General features: G+C 43.8%; 1 protein-coding gene across 1 annotated transcript in view; it reads left to right on the top strand.

Annotated features, from left to right (window-relative positions):
* Positions 1-27,835, top strand: part of LOC115310225 (sorbin and SH3 domain-containing protein 1) — a 242,712-nt gene that overhangs the window by 60,647 nt on the left and 154,230 nt on the right. Inside the window, exons 2-4 of the mRNA XM_042292521.1 lie at positions 12,224-12,333; positions 14,253-14,311; positions 16,268-16,381. Coding sequence (XP_042148455.1) covers positions 12,263-12,333; positions 14,253-14,311; positions 16,268-16,381 — 244 coding nt within the window. The 5' untranslated portion in view covers positions 12,224-12,262. The remainder of the gene's footprint in view (positions 1-12,223; positions 12,334-14,252; positions 14,312-16,267; positions 16,382-27,835) is intronic.

The following is a 27,835-nucleotide window of genomic DNA, read 5'->3' as shown; positions in this document are numbered from 1 at the left end:
CATGATCGGGGCAGAAGAACCAATGTCTGTGGAGGGAGATCAGGAAATCCCTGATGTGGACGATAAGGACCAGGGGCCGCCGGCAGAGCTTAGAGTAAGACCCACAGATGGGGAGCTATCAAGAGCGGCACGGAGGGTCGACGCAAAGACTGCAATGGGAAGAGACGAAATCCCCATGTCACTTATTCAGGGTCTGGGACCTAGAATGCGAGCCTTGGTGGCAGAAAACCTCACAGAGATCCTCGCGGATGCCCAAATACCGGAGACATGGAAAGAAACAAGAATGAAGCTCTTGTACAAGGGAAAAGGCGAAAAGGCTGATCTCGGTAACTACCGGCCGATTAGCATCACATCAGTGCTTTACAGAATGTGCACTCAGATTATCAGAACGAGACTGCAGAAATGGGCCGAGGAAATGCAAGTGCTGGGAGAGCTGCAAAACGGTTTTCGAACAGGAAGATGCATAGAAGACAACCTATTTGTGGTAACACAATGCATCGAAGTGGCAGTCCAGGAGGGCAGACCACTTTACGCAGCTTTCCTGGACATTTCCAAGGCATATGACACGGTAGACCGGAACATACTCTGGAGTCGACTTCGAGGGCTAGGAATAAACGAGGCAGATGTGAATCTGCTGCAGGCACTGTATGCTGGGGTCTCAGTGCGGATTGAGTGGGAGGGCCACATGACCAGGCGTCTACCAGTACCCAGGGGCCTGAGGCAAGGATGTCCACTATCCCCCTTGCTATTTATGTTGTATGTGGCACCGTTGGAGAAAGCGCTGGAGCAGTCGGGTGTGGGCTTCGACCTATCATACAGAGTGGAGGGAGCCTGGAAGCGGCAGAGAATACCGGCCCTCATTTACGCCGATGATGTGGTGCTCCTTGCCGGCTCGCCTGAAGACCTCCAGGTGCTTCTGGACATATGCGGGGAGCTCGCCACACATTTTAGACTCCGTTTCAACCAGAGGAAGAGTGCGGTCCTAGCCTGGGGAGACCGAGATGGACCGAATCGGGAACCAGAGGAACAACGGTGGCACCTGCAGGGAGGGAGGTTGACAAGACAAAACACAGTCAAATACTTGGGAGTGACCCTGACTGCGGAGCCCGACTACCTGAAGGTCCATGAACGAGAGAAGAGATTGGGAGCGATAAGGGGGAAAGGAGTCCTGGCGAAGAAGAGCACCTGGACGTTCAACAGGTTCGAGGTGGTGAGGGGTCTATGGAAGATGGCCATCGTTCCGGGACTCACGTACGCAAATGGCGTACTCGTCCTCTCATCGCAAACAAGGGCCTTCCTGGAGAGAAGACAGGGGGATGCGGGAAGAATGGACTTGGCAGTTTCAAGAACAGCACCCAACGAGGGTGTCCAGGGGGACTTGGGCTGGTCGTCCTTCGAGGCCAGAGAAGCCAGCGCCAAGGCACTGTACGAGAGGAGAGTGCACAGACTCCCGGATGGGAATTGGGCCCACCGCACCCTGCGCTACATGATATACCAGGGAAGAGGCACCAAATGGATGCACCGCCTCCGAAGGCTGCGGGACCGCTATGGTTTCGAACCGATCTGTCTGGAGTCAGCGGGCGAGAGCCGGGAGGGCCCAGCGGCAATCAGAAAGGGCATCCGAGCAGTGGAGACGGAGAGATGGAGAGCGGGAGCGGCGGCGAAGCCGTCCCTCGCGATGTACTGCGCGGAGAAGGAGGCCATAGGGAAAGAGCCCTGGTACGACAACTCGACAGGCAGTGGACTCCTCGCAGAGGCCCGCATGGGCACATTACGGACCCGGGTGTGGAGGGCCAGGTTCACGGAGGGACAGGAGAGGACGTGCACACTCTGCGGGCAGACCGACGAGACGATGGAGCACCTAGTGCTGCAGTGCCGGCACATTGTACCGGTCCCAAGTACAGAGGTGCTACCTGTAGCACTCGGTTTCCGAATCGGTGCAGAACAAGGAGAGGAAGAACAAAAGAACGTTCGATCGGCGGTAGACGTGACGAAGAGGCGGCTGGAGGTCTGGTGGAGGGAGACGCATCGGCGGAGGGAATGCAACCGATCAGCGGAACATCAAGCGGAAGCGGAAGTCGCGGGAGGCGCGACAGGCTAGATCCAGTACTTGTTGCTGTTGATCACCCGATACAAAGGGAAGAGCCGCAGACTCCAATCCAATCCAATCCCAAACGACTTCCGGTCGTTTTACGCAAGCAGAAGCAAAACTTTGCAAAACTTTGCAAGCCTCTTGAACTTGCTCATGTCATAAGTGCTAAAAAGCATAGTTGCTACGCGGACAACAAACTTGAAGATTTAACTAGGGCCTCCGGCTGTACAATGTGACATCTTGGAGGAATGTGGTTTACAAAAATACTCGAAATATTTTGTAGATCTCAAACTCCTTCGTTCTTTTGGCGTTCACCCGGACAATTGGTGGTTAAACGTTTCATCTAGGAAGTGTATTCATACCTTATCGCACTCCTTTGGTGCTCCGGGATTGAGAGGCTCATAGCGAGTTCGTTTCACACGCACTGGCACCGTTCGAGTTCTCTCCCAGAATGCATCGCACTCACAGAGTGTTGCACGGAAAACTGGACTCAAACGAACTCGCCAAATGCACCGCGTGCAGAAGACTGATGTTGCCGCCATCTATGTTGTAGAAAAGGTACCGATTTCAAACCGAAACTAGCGCCTTTCTGTTCAGAGTGATGCGTGGGAATGCGAGAATGCAGTCGGCTACCAATGTTTATCTACAAGCTGTGGTCGCTGCAACCTGTAGTTTATAGTTGCGATGACTTCAAGCAGCTCGGCTGCTGTAGAGATAGTTACAGACTGCGTAAATTTTCGCACCCAGTTTTATACAAAGCAGCTGGTTACGATCTTTCAATTCTTATAACCGTTTACACTGAAGAAAACTGATGATGCTGTCCGAGCAGAAGCTTGATCCGTTTGAGCATGGTATTATGCGTGAACCACTGAAAGGGTACGGCTTAAAACTAGCCTGTTGGAATATCCAGCAAAACTGGGACTTTCGATTTGGATTGTCATTATAGGTGGATCAGAAATTAGCCTTGGTGAGGGCGTCAAGAACAAGAGCTTTCTCGAACAAAATACGACGGGGCAAGTTAGCTGAAGTAGGTAAATGTTAAACATGATGATGTTGCCCAATCCTCGGCTAAAGTTACCATCTTTAGCTTTCTCTGATGCTTATTGGGCAGACAGAGGTTTCTGCTGGGGGAGTGTTGCCGACAAATATTAAATTTTCCACCCGCACACGGATGATGATAGACATCTCGGGGTCCGCTGTTACGTTTGTTCTGAGCATTTGTTTACACACTGGTATATTTCAGCGTTTGTACGGCAACAGAGCGATTTAAAACCTGCAAATAAATCACGGGTTGTCAATGGCTTCCTTCGGGAAAGAGCAGACGCTCACAATTCAAGCTCGCGTTTGATTTCGTGGCCCGCGGGACGCGATTTCTATCAGAAAATCAACTTTTTGTTCCGTTCGGTTCCGCGACACATCGTAGCAGACGAACCCTCGCCGCCTGCTCTCGCTCCTCGCCGGCCCCGCCGGAGCGAGGCATGACGGGATTGCATTTTGGCGCACTCCCGATTTTCTCGGTGCAGCGAGTGCATGCACGCGTGGGGTATCAGCGCTGAAACGAACTCGGAGGGTGCAACCACTCGTGGAGTGCCGGCTGAAACGAACCCGTTCCACGCTGCGAGTGGGCACGCGTGGGCACGAGTGCCGTGAAACGAACTCGCTATCATTTAACCGTCGTCACCCCACCCCACTTTTTTTTTTCCCCTCACACTCATTTAACCATCGTCACCCCATTTCACACTCCCTCTTCTTCTCCCTCTACACCAAGTGAGGCCACCAAGCCAGGTGCGTGGATCAAAATAAAATACAATTGAAACGAAGGCTCGAGTTACACCTAAGCACTTCTTTTGAGTTGTGAATGCGAAAGAATACATGTCGCTCTTCCGCTCCCTCAGTACGTCTGCGGCGTACTGGCGTGAACAGCCCAGCGCGCATTTTCCGCGAAGCGCTGAATTTGGGCTTGCACGGAGCCGCTGCCTCGCTCGGCGGCTTGGCACTTCGTGTTACTGGCGCGCTGGTAGCGCGGACACGCAGCGCCATGGGGTGGCGATTGTTGAAACTGACGCGCAGCGGCCAATGGGAGCCTCATTCCTTGTAACTATGACGCGCGCCAGCCAATAGGGGCCCTATCCATCAGATTTCGGCTTCACTGCGCTCTATGGAAAGCAGGGGAAACTAGGTGCCGTTTGGCTAGGCTTTTCGCGCGGCTTGAAAGCTGGGAGCCACCAGATCGCGGCTTCACTTGGAGAAAGGAGTTAAAGTGCTTTTTGGCGCGGCTTCATAGATGATGACGTCGGCTCGCTCCAAGAAACAGTTAATGCTTTCGCATAAAAAAAAAAAAAAATCAAGCAGTGGTTTTTGTTTATTTTTTTTTATAAACCGTAAATTCTCTGTGATGTCTAAGACTGGAGCACCACCTTGTGGCGTTTGCCATCAAAAGGGTCTATAGTGCAGTGGGCAATCGTTGCAGGTGATACGACAGCTTCACTGTCCAACCACCTTCACAGCGTGGATTATAGCATCAACTTTTTTAATGCATTTCTGTGCTTGGCCACTAGGCCGGGTCCATTGTTTACAAATCCACATCCCAGCGCGCGATCTCCGCAGCCCAGCACGCGAACATTCGTCGCTTCGGAAAACGAGCAAAGCGAGCTCACGAACGCTGAAAACTGCACCGGCCAGAAAAAATCGTAGGGGTGGAGGCGAGCTGGTGAATATTAACCATGTTGAATTAACCAGCCCTCAGTGGGTCGTCCTGTCTATTTTCTGTCCCTTCTACGTTTTGATGTTTCTTCTCTACACCAGTCTCAGGTTAATTCAACATGGTTAACCGGCCAGAAGCCTATCTTTGGAATGACTCAAAGTCACTGATCGGTTGAAAACGGCAGGACAGGTCCTTCAGTTTTACCGCTTCCAACGTGAGCTTTATACCTTCGATAACGCTCGGGCGTCTCGCGTGCTTCGACTTTGCGTGCTCAGCCGAAACAGGACGGAAGGCAACGGTCGCGTGCAGGAGGCCGGGCACCTGAAAGACATGTCCTGCCGTTTTCGTCCTGTCGGTACGTATAGTCAAATGTCCCGTGTCCGCATAGAGTTCCCAGTGACAGGGTGTCAACTTGCTATTTGCCGGACGTAGTGCGGATGCCCCAAAGGGGCTTTCCGGCCAAATGGCACTTTAACTCGCGGTGGTGTGTCGTGACACGCTGGGGCCGTAAAGCTAACGGAGAAGTACTGCGAGGACACGTGTACTGCTGTAAATTAACAAAGGTGTCAGGGGTTTTGGCATGGAGATTAGCCCACAAAGCCCGCTGTTTTTGAACGTGTCACGTGGTCCGACTCGCCGGTGCGGTATCTTGGAGTTCCGTTGGAACAGTACCGCGACAACGAGGAACGTAGACGAATGCAAGCAAGGCAACTGGCCGCCGTCATGTCTCTGTTCGTGCGAGAAAGCCCGCGCAATTGCAAGCTTGCCTAAGCTATAATCACGCGCACGCTGCACGTCCTTGAACTCATGGAGCACCACTCGGAGCGCAATACTTGCTATTGTGTATTGAAATGATGCTGAAGCTCTGCGCGCAAGGGCAGAAAAGTGTGTATGGGTGTGTGTGTGTGTGAAAGGGGAGGGGGGGTTGCTTTTAATTTTTTGCGTGTGCCTCGGTATGTAAGGCTTTTTTAGTTGCGAAAATCTGGTACGTGCTACAGGAGTTGCACTGTTCGCGGGTCAACATTCAGCGCATACACCGTGCTTTTGCTGCCTTTATTTGGACCTCGACGTGGGAGAGAACGAGCCGAACTAATCTCTTTCGGCGTGTCAGGGATGGCGGGCTGGGTCTGTCGCATCTTTTTGTCAGACGACTCGTTAATAGGATTTGTTTTCTAAGGGACCAGAAGGACCCTTTCGTACGTTCAGTCATTCAGGTGCGGCTACGCAGAGCATTCCCTGAGTTTATTGTTTCGACTAATGTTGATTCCATAATTGTTGTACGCGTTTTTTTTTCTTTTTTAATTTCACTTTTTTTGACTCCACTGTACCGCTCGTTGTACAGCGAGGAGAATGGTCAGGATGTCTTGAAGCGGGTCAAGCAAATGAGAGTCCTCGCCTTCACAAAATCTTTTTTCTTTTTTACTGCACAGTGAAATCTTGCCGATCAAAGCTTTTTTAGAAGGAACACGTATTCTTGTCGCATGGTCGGTAAATTATTCACTTCGCAAAATGCCAGAAACGATAGAACAGGTTTTTCTTAACTGCTCGGAGGCAGTGTTCCTTTGGGACGTCATTCAAAGAACCCTAAAAAAAGATCTACCGTTAACACCTCACGACATTCGTTATTCGTCTGTGGAGGGAGGAGACAACATTGTACCCTATCACATGGTCATGCTGGTCGGTCTCCATAGCTTGTGGCGCTGCCGCGTGGCTGGAAGACACGTGGATGTCGGCGTGGGTCCCGCACACAAGCATTTTGTTGAAAAGATGCGCTTTTTGTAAGAAATGTTTAAAGTACAGCAGTCACCCCAAGAACCTCTGCCCCTTCTTGAGAAGCTGGTGATCCTCACTAGTATTTGTCCCCGGCTACACTTCACCTCTCAGCAACTGACGCATGAGCACGGGGTTGCCACCTAACGTCGATCCAACGTCTAAGTTTCGAAAATGGTTTACAGCTTTTTCCTCACTTTATTGGCGTCTAAATCGGATGCGATTTAGGCAGAAAAATAAGTGTGATATATTTTGTTTCTTGATATTTTTTCTTCTCTGGTGCACAACACACTGCAACGTACTGTTTCTAACATATCAGTGCTTTCGGGACTAGAACAAGTGCAGTACCGAGTGCCTGCGAAAAAAGATAACCGTGCTTTTCTCATCGCAAAAATAAACTGCGCACCACTGAACACTCAGTCTTACCCTAATGTAACGCTATCGGTCTACATTAGATGCCAATGTCTCGATGTTTTACATTATCTGATTAAAAAGCTACAAGCAACTTGCAGAGACTTTAAATGAGGAAAAAGTGGCCCATGAAGCCAACGAATACATGGAGATGAATAGTGTCCGCAACCGAGAGCGGGCCCCATTATTTCCCTAAAATTTTCCGTCAATCTCCTCTAATTATTGAGTCAAATGATGGCAAATGATGGCAGTACATACGCGTGACTTGAGCAACCAAATAAGCATATACGCCTCAGAGTAACGACACTTCTTCATCCTGGCGCTTTATATTAGTGTTGCCAGTTATTTAAAAGTTTATCTAAAGTCTCTCTGAAAAAAAAAAAAAAAACGGTTTTCTGTTTTTTAGAAATGGTAAAACAGCTCGCAATCGAACAAAACGATATCGCCTGAGCTTCCCCTCACAGTACGCAAAGCTTAGACGGCTGCATTTTTAATCCTGGCCATCGCCATTGCGCAAGCTCTGACACCAAAATCCAAAATAACAGCGCCATAAGGAAGAAGCAAATTGAGAAATGAAGACATGGAGTGGCGATACTCTATGCGTAACCTATTGGGCGATTTAAGCTTTTATTCTAGACATATCACAGCTGACAACAAAGTTCGCAGATGCCCTGTGGCGATTTCTCCTCAGATAAAAGTGACGCATTTACTAATTTCCAGCTTTAGTGCACCATATGAACCTGGGGACAAAAATGAAAGCCGTTTACAACTCCCTTTAACGCCGAATTAGAGCGCAGCCCTTGAGGAGGAGAAGGGGAAGGTACGGAGAAGAGACCATTCCCCTCCCCCTCTCCTGCTCGCCCCCTATTTAGGGGAAATTTTTCCGCTAAATTTAGTGGGGAAAATTTTCGCTAAATGTAGCAGGGAAAATTTTCCGCTAAATTTAGCGGGAAATTTTCCGCTGAATTTAGCGGGAATTATTTTCCGATAAATTTAGCGGGGAAATTTTCCCCGCTAGATTTAGCGGGAAATTTTTCCGCTAGATTTAGCGGGGAAGATTTTCAGCTAGATTTAGCGGGGAAAATTTTCCGCTAAATTTAGTGGGAAAATTTACCGATCATGCACCGCGCGGTTACGCCGACGCCGACGCTGACGCCGACGCCGCTCAAGCCGGAAATGGGCGCCTAACAGCCGCGCTCTAAAAAGAACAACAGAAGGCTGGCGCTTTTAAATGTCCTTTAGCTGAAATATGTTTCAACTTCCCTTACTGAGGCATCTTTCATAAAATTCATGGGATTGAATTCTGCAAAATGCTGCTGAATTTGTGCTAGGCCGTAGGATTATTTTATATGGCATGAACGGTGTTGAGTGGTTATTCAACCGCTTATCCATACACATATAAATTACCTCTTGTATAATTTTATGTATTTTTGCTTATTATATACGCTACTCCGATTATGTTCTTTCTGTAGAATCTACCAGGATCTAGCTGATGGAAAATAAATAAAACAGCCTTTGTAAGTTTAAAAGATTTTTTTTTTCACTTCGTCTGTTTAGAACTTTACAAATTCTGTGCTTCACAAATCTTACGCACCCGCAAATTATAACCACGCCCGTAGCTTTTCTATACAAAAAGCGTTATTAAAGATCCCTTAATGTGTGAAGGGGGCAGAGGAGTAGAGGTTGAGAAATATATATCATTAATTAGTATCAGATATACGGCTAAACATTTTCTTCTTTCGTGGTTGGTAGATGCTCTTAGGAGTCTCCCAGTCGCAAGGGGATCCAAGTAAATCACCACATTGCTCATGATTGATCAAAGTCCGTCGGATGCCGTCACATTGCTGTATTTGTCTCCTTCGCTTCTCCGCTTCCGGATTTCTCCTTCCGCGGAAAAAAAGGAGCCCATAAAAATTTGATTGTGGTTTCTGACATGGAAGCATGACGCGCTAATAATTTCTGGGTTTCAAGAACTCTTCGAGCATGTCATACAAAGAAGAATATTCAAACCTCATTAGTCCTCAACTGACGGCCAGAAGAGGCGGAGGCGCAATTTGATTTCGTGCCAGTTGGCGCCAGCGATGTCCATTACAGCCACGCGTTGTTTCTAACGTGTCTTGTGGAGCTCAGCGGATGGTGATAAACCATACACCAAAAATACTGATAGTCCGTCCATAAAAAAAGTCAAGCGTTGATGCATTGCTCAAAAAGCTGCCTACGACTGCAGTGGTTTTCGTCCCAGTTAAACGCGTGACCTGTGCTTGCGTTGACCAACAAAGAACTCTTACGAGTTTATTGTCAGTCTTTGCAAAGCAGAGAAGAAAAAAAAAAAAAGAAAAAAGAGTCCTTTGACACAACAATGCCACGTCTTATTTGGACAGTTGACGTTCTCATTTTGTTTGTGTGTGTGTGTGTTTTGTGTGAGTTTGCACACGTGTCTGAGTGTGTGTGTTAGTGGTGCAGAACTATCAATAGTAGTATAGGTACTATTGATAGTGGAGGCCAAATCAAACCATCGATATTGAAAGAAGTACTATCGATAGTCGCCTGTCGTAAAACTATCGATTGTTGACTGTCTTATAATTATCGATAGTATAGTATCGATGGTTGACTATCGTGAAACTAACGATAACAACTATAGTGAAAATATCGATAGTCTTTTATTAATTGACAAAGAACGTCAAGAGTCCGTCCAAGAAATGTCGTGAAGCTCGGAGAAAAACGCAACTGTCATTACCTAGGGACAAAATATCAAAAGAAAACCAATTGTATACTATTGAAAAACTATGAATAACAGATATCGATAGTGGAACATAAATATTTTTCTTGATAGGTTGTCAAAGTTTTCCTGCTGTTTCCAGATTCCTTTCCGGGAGACCGCACTTCGTTTCTTAGAGACATGTTCGAATTAGGAAAATGAAAATCCGCTTGTCGCCCCTCAAACTACGCATCTCCAAAAATTAAAAAAAAAAAAAAAAAAAAATATTTGAATAATATGTTAGCGATGGTGTTCGAATCCGGCATGACTTTACCTGGATAATAAGATAAGTATGTGTAATGCTTAAAAAAATATTGCCTTTTCGATTCACAAGTTTTTTTTCGGTGAAAAAAATGCCTCACTTTGCCAAGAATATGGTTACATGGATCACGGGAAACTTTCGTATTTTTCTTATATTTTGTTATTCAGCTAACGTCATCTTCCCAAACTTATTGTATGCGAAGAACAAAAATAATAAAAGCACCAGTAACTAAACATGTTGGCTTGGCATACGCTTTTTATGAGGTAATATTCTATTTGAAGTGTCTGTAACAATAGTTTTGTGAGATTTGTTGAGTAAAAATAGTTATCTATACATTATATAACCAGTCCTATACTGTGAAGTTGTATTCTATACTGAGATTTGAATCATTTACTATCCTCCGTTACTAAAATCTGCCAAAATAAAACCGAGAAAAAGGTGGCAACATAGCACGGCAAACAAGCCTAATTGCTTTTGTCAAAAGTTAATTCCTGATTTTCGCGACTTAGCTATGAATGATGGTCAGCTGAAAGAAAACAAGCAAACAAACAAGAAAACATATGATCCCAGCAGAGTGCCCATTTTTACCTGTCAGTAGTTTCAAATATGTAAAATAATGTGTAACAATTGAATAATGAAAAAATACACAAGCGTGAAACACATTTGTGAAAACCTTGATGCTTAGCGTCTTCAGCGAGCTTTTTCCCTGGCTCCGAGACAACAACAAAGAAACAAAGCAACACTGAATGTACTTTATACCCTTACAAATGCTTACGAATGCTTACAAATACTAAAGTGCGAATTTTGATATCTGATCTCCAGGAATATGCAAAATATGTGCCCAAATAAAGTAGCAAAACGCCATTTTGGTTTTATTTCGAAACTCATTGTATGGGAAGACAACTTCATGTTTAGTTTCCTTTCTAGTTCGTGTTTTCCCCAGTGCCCCGTGCTGTCTACCCGGACATATCCGTCGTCATCTCTGTTTGGGGTCGTAATTTTCTTTTCATAACCCTCGATAGTTTTCTGAACGTTGCCTTTCGATAGTATTGAAAGTCAACCGAGAGCCAACTATCGATAGAACTATCGATAGTAAACTATATGCAGTTAACTACTGATAGTCAACTATCGAAAATATTACTATCGAGTCGACTACCGATATTACTATCGATAGATTTCGACACTACCAATAGTTTTGAAGAAAAACAAAAACTATACTTTTTTATAGTTTTGCTTTACTACATTTTAAGAAATGCCTGCGCGTCTACTTACCCGCAAAACACTCTAAGAGCCAATCTCTGCGATCTACGAAATCAGCTCAGCGAATGATAAGGCAGAACATCCGTTTAGACCTCAAATTCATGTTTGCGTGACTCTGAGTGTTTTGCGGGTAAGTAGACGCACAGGCATTTCTTAGAGTGTAGAATGCGTGTCTGTGCGTGTGTGTGTGTGTGGGGGGGCAAGTATGTGAGTGTGTGTCATTGTATCTTTGTACCTTTACGCTGTTTACAAACAAGCCCGCGTTTGCCCACACCAGGTGTGGGCACTGCGCGTGCTCGGAAACCGAATTCGCGTGAAGTGTCTGCGCATGCGCAGTGCCGTCGACAGCGGCACCGCAGCTGCATGACGTCAGGCCCCTTTTAACGTGAAACGTTCTTTGGCTAGTTGCTCCGGATTTCGTGAAGCCGGATTAAATGAAGCCGGATTAAGTGAAGCCGGATTAAGGAAGCCGGATTAAAGCCGTGCCCTGTGACGTGACATGACTTCACTTTCCCCACAAGATTTAGCGAGAAAATTGACATCACGTGACCTCAACGCCAACATAGTTTCCCCGCTAAATTTAGCTGGAAAAATTATGTCAGATGACTTCGTGTCACGAGACCTATACAGAAATTCAGTTTCCCTGCTAGAGTTAGCGGGAAAAGTGACGTCACGTCACCTCAGCGCCAGTTCAGTTTTCCCGCTAAATTTAGCGGGAAAAATGATATCGCATACTTCATGTCACGTGACCTATGTACAAAATCAATTTCCCCGCTAAATTTAGCGGCAAAAATGGAGCTGCTCCCAGTAGACAAAATCGGATAGCAAATTCTGCCACGCCCACACCCAGAGGCTAAGAGTTAAAACTCAATATTTGCTTGGTATTTCATTAAATTGGGGACTGTCTCCTTGCACCAGTCGGTGCATGGTGTTTACCGGTGCTGCACCTGCTTGTGTCCTTCGCAGGTCCTGTTCTCCGGTGAGGTGCTCCAGTCAACCGCCGAGATGAGCAGCCAGGCCAGGATACGCAAGAAAAAGACGCTGGAGAAGATCAGCCTCCCGAACTACAGCCAACAGTCAGTGCTCGCGACGACCAAGCATTTCTTTTAACGTTGTGTTGCGCTTTAAAAGTAACAGAACAGGACAATATAGCCGCATTAATTATTTGTCTTCTCAAAAAGAACAAAAATAACCTTTATTTGGCATTCTTTAATGAATTTTGAGAAGAGTCAAGTTTATTGGAATGTATTCGCATACTGTTATTAAAAGCACGAAGGAGAAAGAAACCCGTACAGATGTGACACTAGGTTATTCGAGGCCTGCCCTTTTAACCTTCGTGGAACCGGCTACAAAAAACAAAAGTGATGGAACATTTTAATCTACGCAAAATTTGGATGCATAAACACCGAAAGGATTTATGCAATTACCATGACGTGGCACACGCTTTCGAATGACCTTACCAAAGAAGGTTACCGTCTGGGTTCTTAGTCTATCATCGGGCCAAAAACAAGACCGTCAGTCGCCACAGATGTTCTTTTGTGACTCAAATCGTCATGGTCGTCTGCTACTCCTCCCTGAAACTTTATGCAGTTCTTTCATACAGATTACATGTTTATGGCGACTGACGGTCTTGTTCTCGCATGGTAGAACGACTGATAACCTAGGCGGCAACTTTCTTTGGAGAGGGCATTCAAGAGCTTGTGCCACGCCATGATATGAACGCCTAAATCTGCGCGATGATTACGTGGACGAGTATATTAAGACATACTTTATCACGCTTTTTTTCTTTCGTTTTGTGTGTGGGTTTGTGTACTGAGGGGGGGGGGGGGGGGGGGGTTACCCGGCTTATTGGAGATAAAAAAAAAAGCCCCCGTATACAGTCAATCTTCTGACCCATTGGTTCTACGACTTATACGGGTGTCCAATAGGAGACATACAATAAGCCTGCGCTTTGAGAGGTTGTTAATTTGGGGATGATATCTGAATGAGAGGGGTGTCCGACATCAGATGTTTCACTGAACTGCTTTATCAGTTCCTCCCAATTGTTACACGTTCGTCAAAAAAAAACAAAAAAACTCCTCAATTATTTTTTTTTTGAACGAGTTTTTTTTTAGGTTGCATGCGGTGATAACGAATACGTTACTCGTAACACCTCCATTAATGTATCGTACTGTCACAGTCACGTGCAAAAATCCTCAACTAGATGCCGGCGTCGGCTTTATACAAAATCGAGCTAAACAGAATAAATTATTTCTTTCATATTAGGAGAACCCACTCCTCTCGAAATCAGTTGTAAGCAAAACATAGCAAAGCATCACTTAAGGAAAAATGTTTTGAAAAAATATTAAATTTTAATCTGGTGGCATATAAAATCGCTGTTATTTACTTGCAGGTGTCGTCAAACCTATCATCCGTTATGATTAAATCTGTAAGCCTTTTTTTTTTTTGTAGTTTATGAGTTTTCACACATGAAGCTTCAGAGCTCTACATATAGAACAAGCGTCTCTTTGACATTATTTCCGTCTTGTGTTTTGGAGTGCCTTTCGTGGTAAAAGTAAATGTTGGCACATTATGTGTTCTTACTTGTGTCCCGAACTCGAATGATTGTCACTAAGCACACTTTCATAACTACCGAAACACGGCGTCATGTCATGAGAGTCTATCGATTTTTTGTGTTCAAAATACCCACAAAGGACTGAATACAAAGTATTCTAAAATTAACGCCAAAGCTCCATCGGGAGTTCGAAAACGAACATCGCAAACTATTCTATTAATTCCGCTTTGTTTTCAGTACCTTTGTCATTAAAACATGGTCACCGAGATAGCCGGACCGGGAGTGTTGGAGCCAAGATACAATAACGACTAAACATCATTCAGGCAAATTGGCTCGCTCGCAGTCCCATTCTAAGTAGAAATTGCATGTGTTACTTCATTTTTATAGTTTTTTTCGTTATGTGTTTATTGCATTCCGGCATCTTCGTATTTGTGAATGCAGGGACACCAAGACTTTTCGAACAAGCATGCACATGGAGTTGGTTGAAGACGAGGAAGAGGGTGAGTATTTGACATCTACTTTAATTATAGTTTAATAATTTCCGTCCTATCTTAGGAGACCCGTTTCATCACTCTGTATTGACCACTTGTTGCATCCTATTTTCTCTAACTGCCTTCATCAAAACATTGTCATGTTTTTGTTTCGCAAATTGCGCTTTCATTGTTTATTACAAACATTTCTTCAATCCACATTTTGTGGAATGTCTTGGTACTTATGTACAAAGACACTTAAACAAAAGGGGGTCGGGATGATGGACTAAAGGACCAACTATCAGTATCATATTGTTTCCTGGACTTGGGCGCCTGATTAAACCACTTGTGGTTTTTTGAAGCGCGGAAAAATCCTCTCTATCGACATTCTTTTCGGTTTCTATCAAACTTTAGTCTACACATTTAGACATCTGCTGTCCTTGCATTTTTTTTAATCAAAATCTTCTATTAAATCCCTCCGGCAGGCCAATAACAGCTATCGCTTTCAAGTATGGTTTATGCACATCGTTCAGCGACCTTATTTATGCTTTGAGATGGGATAAAACCGCCACACACAAAAAATATTAAACTTGTCTTGATCATTCTGATAAACCCGTGGAGCACAAAATGTGTCGTTCGTGCATTATGCGTGCGCTATTATTTTTCGTGCTTGGTTCAGAATGCTTTGGGTAGTTTGGGGTGCTTTGAACGCACGACATGGAAATGTACTTCCCGGGTTTACAGTAATGGTCATGACCGCAGGCTATTTTGAGTCATACTTAGCCCAGCTGCTTGCGCTCCCGCTCGCCTCCTCCAAGTGGGGCCAAGCGAAGGTTTCGAGTCACGGGTCATAAGGTCCAGGGTTCGGTTCTAAGTACGCCGCTTCGTAAATCTCGCTAACTATAATTAGTTATGGTTAAGTATGAATATAAGTATGCCTCTATAGGCTCTGCATGCTCAAGCATTGTCTGCTATGGGCTATGTATGCTTTATGTTGCACTGACCTGCGTGTGCCACCTTTTTGTTACACTTGAGCGTCATGCTTTTGCATTAAATCAAACCAAAAAACTTATTTTGTGTTAAAAAAAGGTTTCTAAAAAATGCATTGCAGAAGGTGTTTTGAGCCACTTTAAAGTTGCTTTCCTTACTCAAAAGAAAGTTGAGGTAACACTTGTATTGACAATTTTTTAAACCCTATGTACGGAATTGCATTACAGAAGGAGCACTCAGTATGTTTTTGTTTACTTGAACATGAAAACCACATGAAAACAAAAACGATTATAAAAAAAAACATTTTGACGCATTTAGGAATTATGAATTATATAGCTTTCTGTTCAACGCCTTGAACTTTGCTGCAATATTTTTATAAGGCGTTTTCAATGAACAGTTGGTAAAAACAATGTTGCAGTCGATTAACGAGACAGATTGATCCCATATGTTCGTCGTTCTATTTTTTTTTTTTCGTACGATCACGAGTTTTAGATTCTGACTTCATAACAATATTTTTTTTTTTAATATAGAAGTAGTTATTTTCGAGTCAGGAGGTAATTAATATACGAGTTGCAAATTGAAGGTTAATTTTATCATCTTGTATTTAGCAGTAATATATGTCCTTATTTCACAAACGCTTTTAATAATCATGAATGACTAACCTATGGCATGCACATTTTAATTTGCTGAGTGAAATCAGAAATGTGCAAACGTATCAACCTCTATTGAGTGAAATTAGGAGTCATGGACACGTTTCTTCACTCACATTAGCGCTATTCGGGAGCACGTCCTCGTAAAACACACGGAATCGACTTCTTTCGGGTAACCCAGGAGCTCTACTATTGCCGTTGGATGAATCCAACGAGTGGAGGGAACTAAAGAGCTTCAGAGCAACCGAGTTGTACCATAATGGGTCATTTTGTTCAAGGCAGTACTTCCGCAAATATCGCCAATGAATAGCGATGAGCCTTGTAACTGAGCTTTGCAATCCCACAGATTCCAGGGACAAGGAACCGTCGGAAAACGCCAACACAATTGTCATCGAGACCACAGTGAAAAGTCCCGAGGTGAAAGCCAGTGCGCAGACGCCGCCACAAGAACCCGATTATGGTGAGTGAAATTATGACCTATACTTCGTTCGTTAATTGGTGGGCGTTGTTGCGTGCCGGCGACGGGAAATGAAACACGTAAGTGTTCCCTTTCGCGACTTTAATTCGGGCAAAGCAACGTGCACTGACATTGGGAAGCAGTGTATTATTGATGGTGTTGATTACTCTGGCGCTGGCAAACGCGGTATTGATTTCAATGTGCCGTCCATTTGTGCCGCCATTCAAGGTCAACACTGTCTGGTCTTATACCGAGAAAGTGAACTGTGCTTTGCTGAATCGTGCACGCATGCGGCTTTTAATAAGAAGCATGTTCACATGGTGTTGTCATTACGGTGCTCTTTTTGATGTTGAGCCGTGGGCGCATGTCCAGAGACACCAAACATAAGGGAACCAAGGTTGCATGGAAATTATGCATGGAAATTGTCGCACACAGGTGCCATTTGGAGGCAGGTTACATGGTGGCACTAGTGAATATTGAACTGCGGAAATCTCGGAGTTATGGTACCCTGTGGCATCTTTATTAAGAGTCTTTGCCACAGACTCCGTGCATCGATCTGGTGTATCATACTCGTATGTTTGAGGTAAAACAGGCCCTTTTAGAAATTTCAGGTGCCTACTAAACCCTGCAATCGTTGCTGTCTCGCACTATATAGCTGTTCTCTTATGTGATGGAATAGCAAAAAATCGGACGCGTTTTCCTCATATCCACTACCTCGTCTTTGAATGAACAGCCATATGCTGTACACAAATCACAAATTTTAATCGATTAAACGGTAACATCTAGTTGATTGATTAATTTGTAAATTGGTCGAATATGGAATCTCATCGACACACTGACCATTATGTTATTTCCAACGACTCCGTACGAAGCTTATATAATAATCAGAAATCTAAAAAAAGTAACGCTGCAGCTGGTTTTGACAGGATAAAAACTATTCCTATCCAGTATGCGTCCTCCACGCTAAGCCCCATTATTTTGCATTTCATTAAGCAGATGTTTATTGCGGGAGTTTTTCCTGGCAAACTCACAATTGCCAGAGAAAGTCCGATTCATAAAGGTGGGGACATGACTATTCTGCAAAACTGCAGGCCAATATCAGTTTTACCAATTTTGTCCGAACTATTTGAGCGTGCAGTCGTCTATCATTTGCTCATTCTTCATTGTTGAACTCGATGGCGGCCACCAGTCCTATTTTATGCTGTGTCCTTCTCTTTTTTTTTTTGTTTTTTCGTGGAACGCTTTTTTTTGTCTATATTAGTGATATGTGGCTTCTGTGTCATACGACGTTACATTTGTTCTGTGCTACGAATAATGCTTGTTGTGTAACATGTGATTTCGCTAGTTGCTTCATTGTGCCCTTTTATTGCATTTTACATTTCACACTGTTTCATTGCGCCTTCTTTTTTATTTTTATTTTTACTGACTATGCCATGTTTTGCTGAATGAATATTTAGTGCACTGCTGACTGTTGAACTGTTGGGGGGCAGAAACTCTCTCAGGCTTCGCGCCTTTATCTATGCCCCCTAAACAAAACAAAAAAACCGCAAAAAAAAAAAAAGCCTAGAAGAGTATTTCTTAAATCACATTCTAATAACTGAAGCACAGTTTGGTGTTTACAAAAATATGTCCACCAAGCAACAACTTTTTCACATAAAGGATGCAATTTTAGATAATATAGAAAACATGTTATATACATTGGGAATAATCTTAGATATAAAAAGGCATTTGATACAGTGCATGATATTTTATAGGGAAAACTCGAGCGCTATTGTATACGTAGGGTCGCTTTGCAATTAATCAAAAATTATCTAGGAAATCGGTATCAGCATGGTATGGTTAAAAAAGTACCGTCAAGAAAAGTACTAATCAAACAGGTGTCACCAAGTCTCCAATATGGATCCGTTATCATTCCTAATATACATTATTGATATAGTCAATATTCTAAATTCACGAGACATAGTGATGTTTGCGGATGATACGAATGTACTTTTCAGTGGAATAAGTAAGCAACTTCTCTGAGGTATGGCTATAGTTATTTGTCGACTTTGTCCGAGTGGCTAGAAATAAATAAACTGCAACTCAATCCATCTAAAACCAAATATGTTATATTCAGGCCAGCGAAAAAACGGGACGATAGCATGACCGTGATTAAATTTACCGACACCACCTTCGAACAAGCAAAACAACAAAAAATCATTGGTGTTTGGTTCTACAAAGAGCTCACGTGGTACACGCCCATTACACACCTGAAAGCACAAATAGCAAGAGCAAGTGGATCGATGCATGTACACAATTACAAATATAATACCGCTCTGGTTCTAAAAGTGCATTTATCATTCGCTATTTTACTCCTTTCTTTCATCTAGTATTATGATCTGGGGTACTAGAACGATCGAAAATTATAACAAACTCTAAGTGCTGCAAAATAAAGTACTTCGTGTGTACGCAGACTACCACGGAAACGTGCATGACGTTCACTGCGAACCGTATACATTATACATAACATGCTAAAAGCAAATAACATAAAATATTTTAAACTGGTACAATACCTACACAAGAAGCTGCTCTATAATTTTTTTTTAAACATTCAAGGCGAGAGAGATAACTGTCCCCGACAAACTAAATATCAGACGCCCATAATTCGAACTAATGATGGTAAACAAAAACTAGAATATCAACTATCTTTTCTATTTTGGACGCTCAATGTAGTCATCTGTATTCCTTTCCCAGTTATTAAATAGATGTATTAATCGCAGCATTACGTTTCATATTTAATGTGTCTTGATTTTTACTCTTCACGTATCTGGTTATTCACACCTATAACAGTGACAACCTTCTACTCTGCTATTTTAGAAATGGGCCATTCGGGATGTGCTACCGCTTGTTGTCATTCCGGTTTTAGCCTTTAGATGCGTAGTAGTATTTTTATCTGTTTCAAAATCGGTAGTGCCTTTCAATGCGTGTTTTTTGCACTCCCTCGTTTTTTAATTCGCTATGCTCTCTTAGTGACTTTTTAAAATAGTTTTATTATATTATTGAATATGGTGTATATATAACCTTTCTTGTTAATTGTTTATGCATCCCATGTATTTCTTTTTTTATTATATTCATCTGGTTTTATTTAATTTTGGTGCTATTGAACTGTAATGGGCGAAGAGGACTGGTCAGGCAGAATAGCCTTTTTTCTCTAACGCCCTGCCGGACTCGGACAGCAGAATCAATAACAAAAAAGTATATTGCAAAATCATAAAGTAATGTTATTATATCTTCGGAATGTTTATTGCTGGGATTTGTATAGCCTTAAAGATGGAGCAAAAGCACAATTTAACATAGCTATTTAATTTCGTTTGTCTGCCATACATCGACACATTACGGGCTGTAAGAAGAACATAGAGGTAGAAGTGAGGACAGAAATAAATGTGTTTCCCTCCCTGTTGACGTCAAGTTGCCAGCTACCAATTACTAGTCAACTAAATCGATAATCGCGCGATGTGTTACGTATTCATATTGAAACAGAGTGACGGAACACGGACGAAGCAATAAATTGGACGAAACAAATGCTGACTAACAACTCTCTCATTTTATTTTCCAAGAAACCAAGAAATTAAAAAAAAACCTGCACAACCCATTCTTCAGGATGGGATTGCACCTGCACTACAGATAACTCGGCTCCATCAGTTATAAACCGCCAACTCGTCATATCCCGATCTGAGAATTCGACACCTCACTGTCCAATAATGTCAAGATAGTCTGCCTCACGCAGGTTGGTCCCTTCTTTTTTTATTACGTGCTCTAGTACTATCTCTCGAGCACTTGTTTGTTCCAGTGTGTATACAACGCTACAAATCTCTAGTTGAGGCTTGCAGGCGCAGTCTAGGCAATGTATGGCCAAGCTGAAGCACGCGGTTCCTGATAAAGAGACCCGAGCAAGTGCTAAAAAGTACGTATTTGGCGCATCGGGACGCAAAGAGGGAGGACGCCAGTTAAATGGCAACATGGAGAACGCACACAGAACGCGCGATGACAAAGTGGCGAAGCGTTCGCCGTCATTGGTCGAGTTTGGGGGGGGGGGGGGGTGAGGGGAAAAAGCACGTGAGCGCGTTTAGGGGGTAAACAAACACAATAGGTCCGCAAAGAGCAGAAGAGCTCACACGCCGCATACCTTCCCGAACGAAAGAAAGATATATTGTGTACCACTTCCTTGGTGCATGGCACGAACTTCAATGATGACATGTGTTTTATGCCTCAGCCATTTTTCCCCGACTTTTTTTTCCCCACGCGCTTCTCCACTGCGGATTACCTACATGTACCAAGTGGCCCAAATGGCCACATTAATGAGTAAATGCCGCTCAACTGGTTCCGTGCCGAAAACTCCATTTCTACCTTTTATCTCGAGGAGCTTTTATATCCGTGCGGTATATAGTTGTACATAGCAGACAACTATCACAATCTTCCCGATCGCCTTACTTGGGGTACTCTCCCCCGCGCCTCCCCCTCGATGCATTTTACTATATCTTCCGCTATATCCACTTAAAGGGGGACCAGCAGAAATATTCTTCCGCCTGGCGGAAAGTCCTCCTCGCCCTCTTTCTTCTTGTATTGTAGCACGGCGAGGCGAAGAAAAAAGTCCCCTTTTGCGCCGGCTTCTTCTGAGAGGATAAGCCGAGAAACTCCCCTTTCTGAGCGACGGACGATGGGTGCGGCAGCAGCGACCTCGTGACTTACGGGTATCTTCAGCTCCTATTATGTAATCTGCTTTATTTTTTGGCTCTCGCCAAGCCTAGCACCTCAGGTGTAGGTTTCACGGAGCTGCAAGGCTGCACCCTCGCAGTCACCGAATTTGAGCTGTCGAAGTTCTTTAGTTTAGCCCGTGGCAAAATAAACGCATACTTGGGAGCTGCGATGCATCCCCGCACTCATTGAAGGAACGTTTCATAGATATTTTCGGTTGATCAAGGAGCTCAAAACACATGCGCGAGGTGTGGTGACTTGAATATGTAAGGACGACTTACATCTTCACAAAACATTCCACATTCAAAAAAACGGCTTATCACGCTCAAACCTGCCGCAGATTGGGATCGAAGAAAAAGAAAACGATATACCGGAGCGCGGGCATCTTGTAGAAGGTCTCTGTTTTCTAGCAGCGAGCACAAATTATTGTGTGCGTATCTCACACTACATGATGGCCAACGAATGTAGATGACATTTATTACGCATCCCAACAACCACATGAGGTGAGAAGGCAGCAATGGTGTGTGTCGATACTAAGAAGTTTTAGTGGATCGTCTTTAGCTCTTGGATAACCTACCCTACAACAATATATAAGCTATAACCTTTCTGAGAGCATTCTTTAGTGAGTGCGGCTATCGAAGCGTGTCGTGTTATTATTCAACGTTGCTCAAATCGGTGCTATAGCACATGCTGCCCCTTTGAAGTAGTTTTGAAGCATTAAAAATAAAAAAAAATAAAAATGTAGCCGATCTTTTTTTGACATGAAAAGTGTTTGTAATTTGTCATTGCAGACATATTAGGTATACTGCCACACAGTTAGCACGGACAAACTATCGCCGGTCTTTCTAATTTTGTTTTCTTAAAAGTGAATGATGTTTTGAAAACTGATATGGAACTATCCAGCCTAAGTGGCAGAGCTCAGTGCTAGAAAATACCTGTTGCTGGCAGAAATAGTAAAAAGCGCCGATGTCGCGTTCGGGCTAACAGTGCCACGTAATGCACGCATACCGCTACAAGATCAGCGCAAGCATAATATGGAAATGAATTTATTGCACAATTTGTTTTAATAGATGAAAGGTTTCAAGGAATCGTCTTAGCGCCTTGATTATCACAGCTGACAACGAGTCACACTTATTAACGGCTTTGACTTGCTTTATCAAGTCGTCGAAAGCAGTCAGCTCCGCGGTTTCAGAAAAAGTGTGGTTCAGGCTTGGTCGGAGATTGCTACGGTTACACTCGTATGCTTTTTCAGTTCCCCCCCCCCCCCCCCCCCCCCCTTCTGGCATACGCTTCTTGCTCAAGTAAACAGGGGAATCTGACTTGTCGCTCATCTTGGCCTTTAGCGCGACTGTTAACAAATTCTGAAACAGACAAAGCAAACGTGATGTAATTAACTCAGAATTATAGGGTGTGCGCAATATTTACAGAGTTCGAGATTCCTTAGAGTCATCTTTTGTTTTCAATTCCGCCTCCCCTCACCACTACTTCCTTTCCTCCAAATAAACAACGTAGATTATTTTATGAACCACCCGTAATAGAGTGTACTCGCAAAATGTGTATTTGGCGTAAGAAAGGCCTGGTTTAAATGTTTGAGCAATGAACTGGTCTTCTTACTGTGCGTGAAACAGCTAGCACGAACGCAATACTGACATTTTTACGCAAGGCCCATGCAGAATTTAGTGTATAAGAACAAATTGATGCCTCATAAGTTGGTGCCCAATGGAACACAAGCACTCTTTACCGAATTGCTTGTATAAAAATAACAACCTTTCAACCATAAAAACAAAACAAAATCACACCACTTTTTTGGGGGCCACCAAATTTACTGATTCACTCCGTTAGCGTTGATTGTGCAGCGGTATGCGTACATTACGCGACACTGTTAGCGCAAACACGACATCGGCGCTTTTTGCTATTTTCCCCAGCAATGTATCGACTCGCACTAAAATCTACCGCTTAGGTTGGATACTCGCATTAACAGTTTCCTAAACATCATTCACTTCTAAGAAGAAAAAAAAGGGGAAACACCGGCGATAGTTTGTTTGTGCTAACTGCGTGACGTAGGGTACCTAAAAGTTTTCTACAATGTTAAATACAATTCTGTGTCACGTTAAAAAAATTGTCTGCTTTTGCTTTAGTTTCTTTGAGACACCACAAATACTTCGAAGTGGCGGCCCGTGCTATGGTACCAATACAAGCAACGTTGAACCACAACACGACACGCTAGACTCGCCAAAAAGGGTTTTAATATTGACTTTTCCGCTCCATAGCCGCACTCGATGAAGAATGTAAACAGCGAGTCTAGCTTTCATTTCGTTGTAGGGTACGGACCGTACGGTTATCTAAGTGGCTAAAAGCGACCCACTAAAACATTCTAAAATTGACATCCACCCTTGATGCCCTCTCAGGTCAGGTGGTTGTTGGGAATGTGTAAATATGAATTTCATACATTTTGCTGGCCATCATGTTCTGCGAGTTAGGCACACAACAGGGCATTTTAGTACATCGTTTTCAAAGGCCCGCTGCCACTTCAGGCGCGCGCTTCAGAGAATGCATCGAAGTGGCAGCGCGAGCTCCCGCTAAATATAGCGTGGCCTGAAAACATAGTCTGCTAAAGTTCTCTAATAATTTGTGCTCGCTGCTAGAAAACAGAGACCTTCTAGAAGGTGCCCGCGCCTGGTACATCGTTTTCTTTTCCATCGATCCTAGTTTGAGGCAGGTTTGAGCGTGATAAGCCGTTTTTTTTTTTTTTTTTGACGATGGAATGTTTTGTGAAGATGTAAGTCATACTTACACATTCAAGTCACCACATCTCGCGCATGTGTTTTGAGCTCCTTGATCAACCGAAAATATCTATGAAACGTTCCTTCAATGGGTGCGGTTATGAATCGCAGCTCTCAAGTATGCGTTTACTTTGCCACGGGCTAAACCAAAGACCTTCGACAGCTGAAATTCGGTGATTGCGGGGGCGCAGCCTTGCAGCCCCGTAAAACCTACACTCGGGGGCTAGGCTTGGTGAGCGCCAAAAAATGGGGCAGATTACGCGATAGGAGCTGAAGCTACCTGTAAGTCACGAGGTCGCTGCTGCCGCACCCATCGCCCGTCGCTCAGAATGGGGATTTTCTCGGCTTATCCTCTCAGAAGAAGCCGGCGCAAAAGGGGACCTTTCCCCTCGCCTCGTCGTGCTACAATAAAAGGAAGAAAGAGGGCGAGGAGGACTTTCCGCCAGGCGGAAGAATATTTCTGCTGGTCCTTCTTTAAAGGCCGGCCCGCAAGCAGAGAGAAGGAACCCGACCCTCACTTTCCTTCTCGCCACTGTGAAAGGAGGAAATCGCCTCTCGTTTCCTCCTCGCCATTTTCCGTTTATTTTTTTTTTTTTTTTTTTTGCCAGCTGCCTGTTTTTTTTTTTTACAAGTTTGGGGTGGAGGAAATGAAAGCTTCAAGGATTTGAAAAGATTATCCAGAAGCCAGCCGGCACACCTGCGACGAGGAGCTGAACCAACCGAGTAGCTGTTTTGAGCGAGCTTGGCACTTGCTCTTCCCAACCAGTTGCATTGGCTCTTTTTTAGCATTGGTTTGGAAGACGATTCTTTGCTGTTGTGAGAGCACAAATGCCTTGTTCTGCTCAAAGAAGTAGTCATTGAAGTATCAATTTTAATATAAATATCTGATTCGGCACCTTTCGTTGTTTAGGCGGATTCATGGCAACAACGGGAAGTACGAGCGGCATTTTCTGTATATCATAGACCAGTGGTTCTGGTCTATGACCAGTGGCTCCATAGACCAGTGGCTCCATAGACCAGTGGCTCCATAGACCAGTGGCTCCATAGACCAGTGGTTCTGAATCATTATGGTTCGTAAACCGGCAGAGGTGACGGAGGATCCCATCCGTGGTGGGCTTCTCCGTCACTTTTCGGTGTAGAGCGTTTTGCTGTAGGACATTTCGGTGCGGACTTTTTGGTGCACAGACATTTCAGTGTACGGACTTTTTGCTGCAAAGACTTTTCGGTGTGGGACTTTTCGGTGCGCGGATATTTCGGTGCACGAACATTTTGATGCATGGACATTCGACGCTATGGTTTGCTCGCCGGTATCTCTTTTACAACGTACGAAGACACGCTTCACATCGTGTTTGCGGGTTGAGTTGATAGAGATAGTCTCCTCTATAAGGTTTTGGCTTTATTACTGTCCTGCGTGTAGGAAAGGAACCAAACAGGAAGACGTTTGAAGTCGTTTGTGTATTCAGAACAATTTTGAATATCTTCAAATGCGCTTCCTCCGCGCAATCGCATAGCTCCGATTGTTAATAATAAATTGCGATGACCTCGCACGACAAAAAAACAATGTAATTATCACTTGTAACTCATTAGGGAATAAAGTTGGCGTGTACGGGTACAAAATAAGCGTAATCAAATCAAATATTGATTTGAAGCAAGTAAACAAGTCGAATTTCGTGAATGCTAAATCTATTTTATTTGGTATCAAATGTTTGCTCATTCTCGTACGAAAAAAACAGTGACCACAGATCATACACAGCGTATGATCTGTGGTCAACGTCTCCTTCGATGCCGTAATGATGTCGCCGGAAGTAAAGAACTGCCTTACAATCGTGCTTATAAAGGGCGATTTTTTTTTTAACGACTAGACATTTTTCTAAAAAGGACGTCGGAGTTACGCAATTGCGGTTTGTACCTTATCTGTAGTCATCAAAAACACCAAATCATTCATTTTTAAAGAGATGTAGTGCACGTGAAGTGGTTCACGGCGTCCTAAAAAGCCTAATTTGGACGCGAATCGTGTCACCGCAATCCTTTCTCCCACCGCACTCCTCGCCCCTTCTACAGTAGCGTTGTCACAGCGATGCTCATGATTTGTCGCTTTGGCTTCATGGCGTTAGGCTGTGCCACGCGGAGATGGAGCCCACATAAAATCAGAACTATATTTTCGCGCCAAAATTAGGAGGACGCCGTATAATAGTGTACGCGCGTTACATCTTTTTAAGAATGGACGGTTTGGTGGCTTGCGATTATGGCCAACAACTTTCTAAATACAAGATGCCGTTTTCTTTTCTAATTAAAAGGTTAATTAGCGAATTTTAGGCAATCGGTCGGTTTTGGTTGCGTTCGTTATTGAACCTAATCCTCACCTAGCCGTATAGCTCACCTACACAAACCGCAATAGCGCTAAATTTCACTGGACAATTTGGTGGCTTTCGATTACGCCCAAGAACTTTATAAATCAACTATCCCGTTCTCTTTTATAATCAAAAAGTTCATTAACAAATGTTAGGTAATCAGTCGGTTTTTGTTGCGTCCTTTCTTGAACCCAATCTTCGCCTGGCCGTATATAGCTCACATCCACAAAACGTTAATTTCCACTTTTTTTCTAATATCTAGTAAGTAAAATAAAAAAATAAAAAAAAACACAAACAACGTTGTATATAAAACAGAAGGCACTTCTTTTCTGATATAAATAAAGCGTGGAACACCGCGTCTTGCATGCATCTTTTTTTTTTTTTTTTCCGGCCTATGAAAACAAATCCCGGGACATTCGAAATTGAGTTTATGATGGGGCGGGCGCTTTATCACGGGGTATTTTGTCATGTTTAATAAGCTTTATTACGAGTCAGAAGGAAGCCACGCAAGCCGTATCACGTTGCAAACAGCTAATCGGGTGTTTCTCAAGCAGTTCTAGAACTTTCCAATTGACATTTTGGTTCCTAATACATCTAAAAAAGTTTGGTACTTAGTCCTAAACATTTAATTTATTAGGCATAATTAAAATACTGCAACTCTCGCAAGACGTCTGCCCAAAACATAAAGTTGGTTTCATTGGCGTAAAGTCTTTCATTTTTATGCTTGGTCTTTAAAGATTCGTGAAAAGCATTCGCGACCTTATCTGTCAAGCCGCGTACGCGCACTGCGCGGCCTCCTCGGCAAGTTGTTCCCTCATCGAAGACGACAATGAATAAAAGGTAGGATCAAAATCTTATTGCCTGAAGAAAGCGCGAGTTGAAAATAATTCTAAGGGTGTCAGTTGATTTTATTTCTACTATATTCAAATTTCAACACTCGTCGCGGGCAGCATGAATGGAAGCACTGTACTCTTGGCGCAAACCAGTGCCCAGTCAACGGTCTTACACTCAAACACGCATGACCACCCGACCTGTTTGAAAAATAAATAATTTCCAGTACTTTTGGCAGAAAAGGCGATTTTTCTACTGAGCGTGATATTTTGTGGGCCCAAAAGTCCTGTAGCCGAGATCGGTAGTTCATAGCTTCAGGAAGACGAAGAACGACAGATGCATTATTTCCCGCGGAAGTACTGTTTTGACTTTGAATTCCACATAAAATTGTATATGCACAAATTGGTGGCACGATACCGAACTTGCTTGATTACTTTTCTTTTAAAGACAACATAACCAGGCATAATCTACAGATATTGGAGAATTCATTTTAATTGGCGTACAGCGCGATAGACAAGTATGGACATAAAGAACACAATAGAGCTCTGCATTTCTATCGCATTTCTTTCCGTACTTGTGGACAGTTAGTCTGCATGACTAAATTCAAAAACTGCCAAATCGTTTAAGCCTACCCCTTTTTATAGTTTTCTTCGTAGATGAATTGTGGCGAATCCCGGTTGGGTTCGATCTCGCACGTGTTCAAGGACACATTTCGGCATGATTTCCCGCTTGGTGACGACGTTGAGCTGACCGCTGTT

This window comes from Ixodes scapularis, unplaced genomic scaffold (assembly GCF_016920785.2).
Source record: "Ixodes scapularis isolate PalLabHiFi unplaced genomic scaffold, ASM1692078v2 PGA_scaffold3__209_contigs__length_174095766, whole genome shotgun sequence".
In the NCBI taxonomy this organism is placed as follows: Eukaryota; Metazoa; Arthropoda; class Arachnida; order Ixodida; family Ixodidae; genus Ixodes; species Ixodes scapularis.
The sequence above is the reverse complement of the archived record's forward strand: the minus strand, read 5'-3'. Positions and strand labels throughout refer to the sequence as shown.